Below are 13,042 nucleotides of genomic sequence, written 5' to 3' on the forward strand. Positions count from 1 at the left end.
ACAATAATATATTGTGCTGTTATGAAGTTTTATGAGGACTGAGTTAATTTATGAAAAATCCTTTGCAGAGTATCTAAAAAATGGTCAAATAAATAAATGAATAAATAAAAACACAATAATAAATCCATTATGTTAACATAAATAATATATTTTAATGAAAATAATCTTTTTCCAAAACAAAAAGATTAATAACAAAAATAGTAGCTTTACATTTTTGAAAAGTTTTAAATATCTAGCTTAATAGAAGATAGCTGGATTCTCACGTCTGATCCTGCACTCAATCTGTCACAGTACATCATTTGGGTTGAAGTATACAAAAAAATTCAACATCACACAGATATAACATATAGGTAGAAAACAGGAGAGCATTTTAATAGCATTTTAAGATAATTCAGGCAATTCTTTGATACGATACCAAAACTTGACAAGTGGTAGTTTCTTAAAGGTCAGTTGCAATGTAGAAATCTCAAACCATATCAATGAACATTTCATACCCAGTACACTCATGAAAAAAATGAGAATGAAAAAGGAAAAGAATATCTTAGTGCTACTGTGAAAATAGTTTTGATCCCACAGACTCCCCTGAAAGGGTCTTAAGAGACCCTCTGGTTTCCCTAGAACACACTGTGAGAACTGCTGCTATAGATTATTGGTATTTAACCTTTATCAAGTCAAAAAGCCTCTCATTATTTTATAATACCTCTCTTTTTTGTTGTCATGATAGGTGCTGACCCATATGAAATGCGTGGCTGAGAGGCTGAGAGGGCTTTCTCTGCCCTGGAGCGGAGAGCTCAGCACAGGTACACAGAGTGGTGGAAAGTGCTCAGGGCACCCACGACATTCGGTGGGGTGGCCTGTCAATTTTGAAGCTCATGGGCTTTACACGTGAGTTCAAAGGATTTAATTCCTGACACATCTGCTGTCTGGTCCAGAAGGGACCATCCTGAGGAAACGACCAGGAAGGCAACGTCCAGGCTGGAGGAGTATCCTCTAACCACACACCTGCCAGCAGCCTGGGGGCCTCCTTCCTGGAGCTCCACACCCTCTTCTCCACAGCCCAGGTGGCCCAGGCCTCAGCCCCTCCACCCCTGACAGTGGCCACCAGGCAGAACAGGCCTTGCTGTTTTCTCAGGGTTGCACAATGCAGAATATGACCTGTGGATGAGGACGGCCACTGGTCTCCAGTAAGTTACCCTTTGCAGTTTTGTAGGAGAAATGACCTGCAGGGACTCTCCCCCAGGCACCAGTCCAGCTTTCCTTCTCACCCCATGACCCCAGCAGGGATGGCTCAGTATAAATGCAGCCACCTGTCCCCAGCAGGTCTGCTCCACCGGGTTCAGGTGAGAAAGTTCTCCAAGGAGTGATTTCTTTGAAAACACTTACTTTAAATCTTCTCTTCTGTATTTGTGCTGAATGAGGTCAGTGCTGGCAGCGTGGTGTATGAGAAACCCTTTTTGATTAATTACAGGCTGCTTTAGCAAGACACAGCTACGTCCCAGCTGCTCTCTTCTTCCACCATAGACACCTTGGTGACCTCTTAGACAGGCTTGGGTTCAGGGTTGGTGGGTTCAGAGCTGAGGGCTAGTGGCTCCGAGTGAGGTCCTACTGCAATATTGCCTAGGTGGACCACTGAGAGTCTAATGAGAACAAGTGGAAAGAACAGCCGGGCTCTCCTCGACATACAAATCCCCAAGTGGGTGTACAAGGCTTGTCCGTGTCTCCCTGACCCTCTCCTTTCATTTCAGCACAATGAAGCTTTTCACAGGCCTCATTCTCTGCTCCTTGGTGCTGGGAGTCCACAGCCGATGGTTTTCCTTCCTTGGCGAGGCTTATGAAGGTAAGGCTGGTGGAGGGGGGATGACACCCATGGGCCTCTGGGATTCACCATGAGCGCTCTTAAGGGTTGGAGCTCTGTCTTAGGCGGTGCTGCCCTATGTGGTAGAATGTGCCAGGTGTTTGGGGAGCTTTTTTTCAGACAGATTGAAAACCACAGGATTTATGTCAATCAGTCACTAGAGAAAGAACAGTCATCATTCCCAGCTGAAATGGAAGTTTGAATGGAAGACATAAAATAAGTCTTGAAATGGTACAGCATTTCCCTCAGACCAATTGCATGAAGGAGGATGAAAGCTATCCATCTATTTCCCCTCTCTTCTTCTCTCCCTCCACTCATTTCTCCCTTCCTCCCTCCCTTTCCCTCTTCCTTCCTTCCTTCCTCTCTTCTTCTTCTCTTCCTTCTTACCTTCCATTTCCTAATTGGATAATTCAGGGACCTTCAGCTTAGCTCTTGCTCCTGCTTCCTATACTCAGTGACACTGTCCCTGGTTCAGTCTGTTTCCTACCCTTTTATAGCCTTTTAACTGACAAAAAAAGCCGTGTGCGACCGGGGTGGGGAACCTAATAACATATCTCAAGCTTCCGGTAGGAACTCGGCCCTTACATGCACTTCAGGGTGACCAACTCTCCTGCTTTGCCCAGGTCTGAGGACTTTTCCAGGACACTTTCAACGCTAACTGGGGCAGTTCCAGGAAAACAGGTGCAGTTCTGGTTAGGCTGGGACAGGTGGTCACCTACTTACCTGCAGAATACCTCCTTGAGGGAGGCATCTCCCCCCATCTGAAGGGGAGAAAACCGAGGCTGAGAGCAGCCGAGTCTGCTGCCCAGGGACTAAGTGCCAGTCAGCAGGTGGCAGGACAGAAGTTTGAACCCAGCTGTGCACGAGGCCACAGCTCTTGCTGGGCAGACTTGTCCCAGTGCCACTCCCTCAAGCTGGGGGCTTATCAATCTCAGCTGCATGTTGGATTCACCTGGGGAGCAGTGAAAACTATTGATGCCTGAGACCCACCCCAGAGAGTGTGAGGTAACTGGCCTGGGCTGTGAGGTAGGTCTCAGGGGACTTTCAGTACCTCCCCAGCTGATTGGAAGGTGTAACCAGGCTGAGGCAAGACCCACTGCTCGAAGGCTTGCTTCCTCAGGCAGCCCACGTCATCAATACCGTCCACTAGAAAGTCCTCAGGATGCCATTCACGTGCCTAACAGGCAGGGGAATCAAGTCACATTGAGCGCATTCGCGCAGCAGGGATACATTTCTTAGGCGTCAGGGCAGAGGTGCTGCATGTCTGCCCCTTTCTCAGAATCTGTCCTCCATGTCACCTCCTCACTCACCCAAATCCCCTGGATCTCATCCTATGCGGCTTCCTTTTATAACAGTGGTTCGGGGCCAAGGGCAATTTTGTGTCCTGGAGATATCGGGCAATGTTTGGAAACACTTTTGGTTGTCCCACTTGGGGAATAGGTTGCCCGTTCGTGGGTAAAAGTGAGGGATGCTGTTAAACGTGTTACAATACCCAGGACAGCCCTGAACAGCAAAGAATTATCTGGCTTAAAATGTCAATAGTATGAAGCTGAGGAATCCTGCCCTATAAAGATAGCTCCCTTCTCTCCTTAAACGTATCACATAGAGCCCTAAGTGAGATGCAGTCCAGAGACAGCATCGTAGGGGCCCGACAACCAGGTCCAACGCAGCTGTGCCCCTCCCCCCATAACGACTCTCATTCGAGTTACCAGGAGCAGGAAACTAGACACAAAGAATGCTCTGCTCAATCTATGGCACTCATGGTGCTATAGCCACAGGATGAAACTGAGTCAGTGGAAGATTTTTCATTCCTTGATTCTTCCCTAAGGTGTGTCACAGTTTTCTGTCCACCTGATAATCCTTTCTCTATGTGCTTTCCTCCCAGGGGCTAAAGACATGTGGCGAGCGTACTCTGACATGAAAGAAGCCGGGTACAAAGATGCAGACAAGTACTTTCACGCCCGGGGCAACTATGACGCTGCCCAAAGGGGACCTGGGGGCGTCTGGGCTGCTGAAGTGATCAGGTACCAGGGGCCCTGAGGATGCAGGGATGGGTGTGAGAGCCTCGGACAGCCAGGAGGGGCCAAGCCCTGGAGAACTTCCTGTAGGGCTGTGGCCTCTCCTCCTCTTATCCACCCTCACCCTCTATGTCCTGTGTGGGGTCTGAGTGGCTGAAGAGCAGAGCAAGGCTGGTGGGACAGACGATTCCCAAGCCTCCCCCATGGGTGCTGTTCACCCAGCATAAGGGGACCCGCAGGGCTGAGGTGGGCTGAGCCCGGGCAGCCTCAGGCTTCATTCCCTCTTTCCTAGCTCCTGTCAGAGTCCTCGATTCCTTGGAAAGAGGAGAGATGGGGAGGGTGGGCTGTTGCTCGTCAGCCCTGGAGTAATCCCCTACCTGCCCTCCTCCATTCCAGCGATGCCAGGGAGAATAGTCAGAGAATCACAGACCTTTTTAAGCATGGAGACAGTGGCCACGGACGGGAGGACTCGGAGGCCGACCAGTTTGCCAATAGATGGGGCCGGAGCGGCAAAGACCCCAATTACTTCCGACCTCCTGGCCTGCCCGACAAGTACTGAGCTGCCTCTCACTCTGCTCAGGAGACGACGGGGCTGTGAGTCCCCAAGGGCAGGGACGCTGAGCTTGTGAGTTCTCTGTCCACGGAAGCCAGCAGATCTAATAAATGCTTAAGAGATTGAATGTTGAAAACCGTGTATTATTCTTTGATATAAGGACAGCCTGTTTGTTCCCAAGGGGTGATGGCTGGACACCCACATGAAGACCGAGTCTGTGCCTGTGTCTTGGGTGTCGGGGCCACAATCTCAGCATCATACAGGGCAGACACCCTGCTCCACCCCTTCCCCTAATCAGACCCGCTCCCCTCCAGGCCCCTCTGGTTACAGTGGTGCTCTTTCTAGGCCCATCTGTATTCAGGCCTCTTCACTCCCTGGCAGTTGGGTCCTGTCAGCTTCTCTGCCCTGGGGTCTAGTGCCCTTAGTGCGTCTTCAGTGGTGTGTGTGTGCGGGCAGGGGACACAGCCTCGGGACGACTGGATCGTGGAATCCTGCTCCAGCAGCTGCACCTTGATCTTCTGTTCATCTCTCAGCAACACCTACAAATCCATCTATGAACCAATTTCTGTCTGTGCCATCCAGAAGTGCCTCCAACGCTGTCTCCCTTCACTCTATATTCCTTGCCTGATGCAAGTGTCCAGGAATAAACATGTCCAGAAACGGAGGCATAGGGACGCCATCAAGATTAAGTATCAGGAGGTTTTGTATTGCATTGGATATGTATCAGGTCCTTGAGAAGAAGTCATTTTCCCTCCCTGGACCCTTCCCAACAGAGGAAAGCCAGCAGCATGTTACTCTTTTTCCAGTCATGCCGCATGGCTTGTGGGATCTTAGTTCTCCCCCCAGGGATTGAACCCAGGCCCACGGCAGTGAGAGCTCCAAGTCTTAACCACTGGACTGCCACGGAAGTCCCAACATGTTACTTCTTACTGAGGAAAACAGTGTCTAATAAAAGGGGTTTGGGCCTGTTAGAGCACAGGAATTATGAGTGACTCTATAAATCACAAATTCCTAGAGAAACCAATAACCTTCTTCCTTGGATAAAAATTTGGTTTTGGTGTTTGGTTTTTTCAGATTACAGATTCCAAGAAGTAAAATGATCTAACACTTTAAAGAGTGGGGAACAGGGGCTTCTGTGGTGGCACAGTGGTTAAGAATCCACCTGCCAATGCAGGGGACACGGGTTCGAGCCCTAGTCCGGGAAGATCCCACATGCCGCAAAGCAACTAAGCCTGTGCACCACAACTACCGAGCCTGCGCTCTAGAGCCCGCGAGCCACAACTACTGATCCCACACGCCACAACTACAGAAGCCCGCGCGCCTAGAGCCCGTGCTCCGCAGCAAGAGAAGCCACCGCAGTGAGAAGCCCACGCACCGCAACGAAGAGTAGCCCCCGCTCGCCGCAACTAGAGAAAGCCCGCGTGCAACAACGAAGACCCAATGCAGCCCAAAAAAAAAAAAAAAAAAAAGAATGGTGAATAGACTTCTGTATCCAACTTTTATTTCAAGTAATAAAAAGGCTGATTATTAAATTTTTCCTATTTACAATAATTTGGAGAACTTGCTTTATTTAAACTTTCAAGTCATCCTTTCTCCTACTTTTCCTTTCTTTCCCCTCATTTTGCAAATTCTATACCTTCAGTACCTGGGATAGAAATCTAATAGTGAACATTCTCATAACAGGAGTCTCCTTACAACCTGGGGTCTGTTGAGACTTTACCACTAGAGCCCTAAACTCAGCAGTGCTTTGAGCCTGTTCTTGCCAGCCAATCTGCCACCACACTCTCCCTAATCCCGGTTACCCTGCTCCTGCTTTATTTTGTCAGACTCACTTTTCTGAGACACAGCCTCTACGTACACCTCTGACAGTGCCTTCTGATGGGAACTGTATGAGAAAGTTCTCCTGTGACTAACTACCTTACAGACACACTTTTTCTTCCTCCTTGACAAGGAAGTTAAACTTGTCTTTCCCCTACAGGGATCATTTCATCATGAATCGTCTCCCCTTAGGAGTGCTCCTGAATCCCACTTTCAGAGTAGAAGTGTGTGCCGGTTATCAGTTTATTTACTCTGAGCTCCACGTCCACCCTTCTTTTGCCCGCTTGTGATACTGGAACTGGTAAACATTTCTCCTGTGCCAGCTGGGCACAGTGTTAATCTCTGTCCTTTCAGGGCGCAGGAGGGACGTTGTAGGACACAAACACTTCCTGGTTTGTGCTTTCCTTCTGCCCAGCTCCTGTGGTGCTCTTCTCTTGCACAGGACACGCAGTGACACTCACACCAGGGAGGAAAATGTGCTTGTTCCTCACATGGGCAAAACCTTGCAGAGTCCAGACAGTCAGTAACAGCTTTCCCAATAAATCACCACATTGAAAACCCTGAGTTCAATCCACATCACTCTTCACTCTTGCACGTTTTCCTCTTCCTCTTTATAGTCAGACTTGTTGAAAACCTGCCCATCTGCACTTTCTGATTCCTCGCTTCTGACTCACACTTGAACCCACACCAGCCTGTCCTCTGTCCCCACCACTCAGCAAAACAGCTCTGGTCACCACTGACCTCCATGTTGCCAAAACAACTGACATGTTTCTCTCCTCCTATCAGGAGGCCTCTGAGCCATGCTCAGCACAGTTGTCCTCTCCCTCCTTCCTGGAAGGTTCTCTCTTGGCTTCATAGTACCACACTCTCCTTTTGCTTCCCTTCAGTTTTCCTTTATCTCCTTAGCTGGGTCTTTTCATCTCCCCAAACTCTAAGTGTCCCTCAGACTTGGTTCTGGGCTCGCACTTTTTATTTCTCTGTATTCTCCCCAACAAGCGCAGCTAATAGTATCTACATGCTGACGCCTCTGAAACTTATATCTCCCCCTCAGAACCTGGTTTCCAAGCTCCATGCTTGTTTATCTGATTGGCCTCCTGAAACCTCTGATTGGATGGCTTCCAGAGATCTCACACTCTGCTTGTCCAAAGGAAACGCTCATCTCCGTCCAGAACTCTTCACCCCCAGGCCACTCCAATTCAGCAAATGACACGACTCTTCCCTCTGTGGCTCACCCCAGATATTGGGGAATGTGCTTGATGCTTCCCTTGCCTTTACCTCCACATCCAATCCACTAGCAAGCCCTGTGATTCTACTTCCAAAATTCATCTCTAGCCCATCAGCTTGGTCTCACGTGCACCTCCACGCTCCTGGCCACACCTGTTCTCACCTGGGTTCGTGCAACAGCTGTCTCAGTAGTCTCCCCATCTTCATGGCTTCCGCCTCTGCTTAAGTGTGACTGTATAGTTTATCATCTAAGCCAAGTCACTTTCCATTGTGAAAGGGACATTATTGATAATTATACCTGGGTGACAGGAATAAGCTGGAACTGTTCTGGGCAAAATAGGCCTGTCTGTCTAGCGTTCAGACTGATCTTTGCAAACCATAATCTGATCATGTGTCCCTTCTGCTTAAAACCCTTTAGCAGATCTGGTCCCTGGTCACCTTCCAGCATCATCTCATGCCACACCCTCCCAGCTCACTGCTCTCCAGCCACACTGTTCTTCCCTCAGTCCTACCAACAAGTCAAGCTCTAATTTACCAGGGTGTCTACACATGATATTGCCTTTGCCTAGAACACGCTTCCCACCTCTCCTTCACATGGGTGCTTCCTTTTTTCCTGTGCCTCTCACTTGAAATCTCTCTTCGGAAAGGCCTTCTCTGACTACTCTGAGTGACCTACCATGACTATTCTTTCTTTCTTAGCAATTATCAATATGTGGGATGATTTTGTTCATTTCTCGGTTTACTTTTTCTGTTACTTGGGTGGTTTGTTGGTTTTGATTGTTTTCTTGGTCTGTCTTACACCCTAGATTGTAACAATTTCTGTCTCATTTATCTAGCACCAAGTAAAGTATCTGGCACATAACAGGACTTCAACAAACACTTATTGAACACATGAACGATTGAGAGAATTTATTTTTTAACTTACTAGTAAGAAGGGAATTTTTGCAAGGTAAGAGAAATGCGTTACCTTTCTTATAAAACGTATTTCCATTATACACAGATACCACATTTTCTTTATCTATTTATCCATTGATGGACATTTAAGTACTTAGGTTTCTTCCATATATTGGCTGTTGTAAATAATGCTGCAGTTAACATAGGGGTGCATGTATCTTCTAAAAAATTTTTTAATTGAGGTACAGTTGATGTATGTTATGTACGTTTCAGGTGTACAACACAGTGATTCACAATTTTTAAAGGTTATACTGCATTTATAGTTATTATAAAGTATTAGCTATTATTCCCTGTGCATCCTTGTAGTTTTATACATAGTAGTTTATACTTCTCAATCCTTTACCCCTATCATGCCCTTCCCTCTCTCTACTAGTAACCACTAATTTGTTCTCTATATCGTGAGTCTGTTGGGGTTTTTTTTGTTGTTGTTATATTCAAGTTTGTTTTATTTTTTAGATTCCACATGTAAGTATGTAAAAGTTCTCATCACAAGAAAAAAATTTCATCACTGTGTATGGTAAGTGATGTTAATTAAACTTATTGGGGTGATCATTTCACAATATGTACCAGTATCAAAACATTACGTTGTATAACTGAAACTAATGTAATGTATTAATTATATCTCAATTAAAATAATAATAATAATAAAGGCCATTCTAATCAGCACCCAGAATCACTGGAAGAGAGGGACCAGAGAGCCTGAGCTTGTGTTTGATCCAGCTGGAGTCAAGTTCCCAGGCACAGAAAGTTTATTTAAGCCTAAATAAACTGAGAACAGAACAAGCTGTGAGACTGTCACCTGGGATCCTCCCAGAAATGCAAAATCTCAAGTTCTACCTCAGATCTACTATGGCAGCCAGGACCAGTTACATAATGTGTGGTACCAGTACCAAATAAAAATACGCGGACCTTGTTCAGAAATTATTAAAAATTCTAAGATGGTGAAAGCAGGGCATTAACCAAGCACTGGGCCGTGCTAAGCATGGGGCTCTGCACAGCTGCACAAGCCTCATGCCACAAAGATGGGCAGTTTCCTAGGAAAAGCTACACAGACAGCCAGGGGATTAAAAACTCTGATACAAAGTCACTAAACCCAGGCTTTGCCTATTAGTATCAGATAAAATCATGCTTAGATTGCTAGAAGAATATATCAACTCGAATATTCAGATTGATTCAGAGTCGTCCATCTGGAATAATGTATTATTACCTGGGGAAGATGGGAAAACCACAATCTGGGAAAACATTCTCTGTATTTAGGACACGGCGGTGCCAGTTAGTATTTTTCTGAACCCTCTGGGAAGAAATGCCAAGCAGGAATTTTCCAGGCCTCTCTTGTGGTTTGTATTTGATCCACTAAACCAGGGTTGACTGGAAACTCCAGGCTGGTCAACTCTGCACGGCAGCATTGTGTAGTAATTCTGTACTGTTACTCAAGAAGTTTCACGGCATCCAGATTTCTTCTAAATGAAGGAGAGGGAGAAGCTGGGTTTTGCTCTGACCTTACTCTAAAGTTACTGTTCCTGGTGCAAGGGATGATTTCAGCCCCTTGTTGTGCCCCAAAATGGTTAAGATGGTAAATTTTATGGTATCTGTAGTTTACAATTTAAAAAACGAACTTGACATGTGGAACCTGAAGAAACAGAACCCTGGTGGAATTTCAGCAGGTGGGCCCTGGGGCAAAGGGCAGCTCAGGGTTGATTGAGCAGAGGCACAACCGGAGGGCAAGTGCAGAGCGTGTCCAAGAACAGAGAGCCCAGGATGAGAGACAAACTTGGGCTCTGAAACTGAAAACAAGAGTGCGGGAACAAGTCACAGAGGGCCTTGTCGACAAAAAAACTTTAATCAGTAGTCAATCTAAGAAAGAAATAGAGAATTTTATTCCAGCCAATATGAAGATTATAACTCAGGAGACAGTCTTTCAGAAAGCTCTGAGAGGGAGGCTTCTGGGAAGATGGCGGAAGAGTAAGACGCGGAGATCACCTTCCTCCCCACAGATACACCAGAAATACATCTACACGTGGAACAACTCCTACAGAACACCTACTGAACGCTGGCAGAAGACCTCAGACCTCCCAAAAGGCAAGAAACCCCCCACGTACCTGGGTAGAGCAAAAGAATAAACAGAGACAAAAGAATAGGGACGGGACCTGCACCAGTGGGAGGGAGCTGTGAAAGAGGAAAGGTTTCCACACACTAGGAAGTCCCTTCGCGGGCGGAGACTGCGGGTGGCAGAGGGGGAAAGCTTCGGAGCCGCGGCGGAGAGCGCAGCCACAAGGGTGCGGAGGGCAAAGCGGAGAGATTCCCGTACAGAGGAACGGTACCGACCAGCACTCACCAGCCCGAGAGGCTTGTCTGCTCACCCGCCGGGGCGGGCGGGGCTGGGAGTTAAGGCTCGGGCTTCGGGTCGGAGCGCAGGGAGAGGACTGGGGTTGGCGGCGTGAACACAGCCTGCCAGGGGATAAGTGCGCCACGGCTAGCCGGGAGGGAGTCCGGGGAAAAGTCTGGACCTGCCTAAGAGGCAAGAGACTTTTTCTTACCTCTTTGTTTCCTGGTGCGCAAGGAGAGGGGATTAAGAGCGCTGCTTAGGGCTTCCCTGGTGGCGCAGTGGTTGAGAGTCCGCCTGCCGATGCAGGGGACGCGGGCTCGTGCCCCGTTCCGGGAAGATTCCACATGCCGCAGAGCGGCTGGGCCCGTGAGCCATGGCCGCTGGGCCTGCGCGTCCGGAGCCTGTGCTTCGCAACGGGGGAGGCCACAACAGTGAGAGGCCCGCGTACCACAAAAAAAAAAAAAAAAAAAGCGTTGCTTAAAGGAGCTCCAGAGACGGGCACGAGCCGCGGCTAAAAGCACGGACCCCAGAGACGGGCATGAGACGCTGAGGCTGCTGCTGCCGCCACCAAGAAGCCTGTGTGCGAGCACAGGTCACTATCCACACCCCCTTCCGGGGAGCCTGTGCAGCCCGCCACTGCCAGGGTCCCGGGATCCAGGGGCAACTCCTCCAGGAGAACGCACGGCGCGCCTCAGGCTGCAGCAACGCCACGCCGGCTTCTGCCGCCGCAGGCTCGCCCCGCACTCCGTGCCCTTCCCTCCCCCCCCCGGCCTGAGTGAGCCAGAGCCCCCGAATCAGCAGCTCCTTTAACCCCGTCCTGTCTGAGCGAAGAACAGACGCCCTCCGGCGACCTACACGCAGAGGCGGGGCCAAATCCAAAGCTGAGCCCCTGGGAGCTGTGAGAACAAAGAAGAGAAAGGGAAATCTCTCCCAGCAGCCTCAGAAGCAGCGGATTAAAGCTCCGCAATCAACTTGATGTACCTGCATCTGTGGAATATATGAATAGACAACGACTCATCCCAAATTAAGGAGGTGGACTTGAGAGCAAGCTTTATTATTTTTTCCCCTTTTCCTCTTTTTGTGAGTGTGTATGTGTATGCTTCTGTGTGAGATTTTGTCTGTATAGCTTTGCTTCCACCATTTGTCCTAGGGTTCTATCCGTCCATTTTTTTAAAAAAATTTTTTCCTTAATAATTATTTTTTATTTTAATAACTTTATTATATTTTATCTTACTTTATTTTATTTTACTTTATCTCCTTTCTTTTTTTTCTTCCTTTCCTCCTTCCTTCCTTCCTCCCTCCCTCCCTCCCTCCTTTCTTTCTTTCTCTCTTTCTACTTCTACTAATTCTTTCTTTCTACTTTTTCTCCCTTTTATTCTGAGCCGTGTGAATCAAAGGCTCTTGGTGCAGCAGCCAGGAGTCAGTGCTGTGCCTCTGAGGAGGGAGAGCCAACTTCAGGACACTGGTCCACAGAGACCTCCCAGCTCCACATAATATCAAACGGCGAAAATCTCCCAGAGATCTCCATCTCAACACCAGCACCCAGCTTCACTCAACGACCAACAAGCTACAGTGCTGGACATCCTATGCCAAACAACTAGCAAGACAGGAACACAACCCCACCCATTAGCAGAGAGGCTGCCTAAAATCATAACAAGGCCACAGACACCCCAAAACACACCACCAGACGTGGACCTGCCCACCAGAAAGACAAGATCCAGCCTCATCCACCAGAACACAGGCACTAGTCCCCTCCACCAGGAAGCCTACACAACCCACTGATCCAACCTTAGCCACTGGGGACAGACACTAAAAACAATAGGAACTATGAACCTGCAGCCTGCAAAAAGGAGACCCCAAACACAGTAAGATAAGCAAAATGAGAAGACAGAAAAACACACAGCAGATGAAGGAGCAAGATAAAAACCCACCTAACAAAAAGACCTAACAAATGAAGAGGAAATAGGCAGTCTACCTGAAAAAGAATTCAGAATAATGATAGTAAAGATGATCCAAAATCTTGGAAATAGAATAGACAAAATGCAAGAAACATTTAACAAGGACCTAGAAGAACTAAAGATGAAAAAAACAACGATGAACAACACAATAAATGAAATTTAAAATACTCTAGATGGGATCAATAGCAGAATAACTGAGGCAGAAGAACGGATAAGGGACCTGGAAGATAAAATAGTGGAAATAACTACTGCAGAGCAGAATGAAGAAAAAAGAATGAAAAGAACTGAGGACAGTCTCAGAGACCTCTGGGACAACATCAAATGCACCAACATTCG

The 13,042-nt window shown here is 47.7% G+C and overlaps 1 protein-coding gene across 2 annotated transcripts; it reads left to right on the forward strand.

The window, feature by feature from the left end:
- Positions 1-1,298: 1,298 nt before the first annotated feature.
- Positions 1,299-4,536, forward strand: LOC309826821 (serum amyloid A-2 protein-like). 2 transcript variants are annotated; one of them, XM_082661202.1, is made up of 4 exons: positions 1,299-1,340; positions 1,746-1,837; positions 3,741-3,879; positions 4,270-4,536. In XM_082661202.1, the coding sequence occupies exons 2-4, from the start codon at positions 1,750-1,752 to the stop codon at positions 4,430-4,432; spliced, it is 390 nt and encodes a 129-aa protein (XP_082517328.1). In that variant the 5' UTR covers positions 1,299-1,340; positions 1,746-1,749; the 3' UTR covers positions 4,433-4,536. The 2 variants fall into 2 exon arrangements, with proteins under 2 accessions (XP_082517328.1, XP_082517327.1); XM_082661201.1 differs by having other exon boundaries at positions 1,307-1,418; positions 4,270-4,534.
- The last annotated feature ends 8,506 nt before the right edge of the window (positions 4,537-13,042 follow it).

The sequence above is a fragment of the Grampus griseus genome (genome assembly GCF_964374135.1).
Source record: "Grampus griseus genome assembly, chromosome: 8".
NCBI classification, from domain to species: domain Eukaryota; kingdom Metazoa; phylum Chordata; class Mammalia; order Artiodactyla; family Delphinidae; genus Grampus; species Grampus griseus.

Bases quoted from the DNA above. Each gene is read 5' to 3' on its own strand.
- LOC309826821 (XM_082661201.1), top strand. The intron at 1,838-3,740 runs GTAAGGCTGGTG...CTTTCCTCCCAG, and splicing joins CCTTGGCGAGGCTTATGAAG to GGGCTAAAGACATGTGGCGA. The intron at 3,880-4,269 runs GTACCAGGGGCC...CCTCCATTCCAG, and splicing joins TGGGCTGCTGAAGTGATCAG to CGATGCCAGGGAGAATAGTC.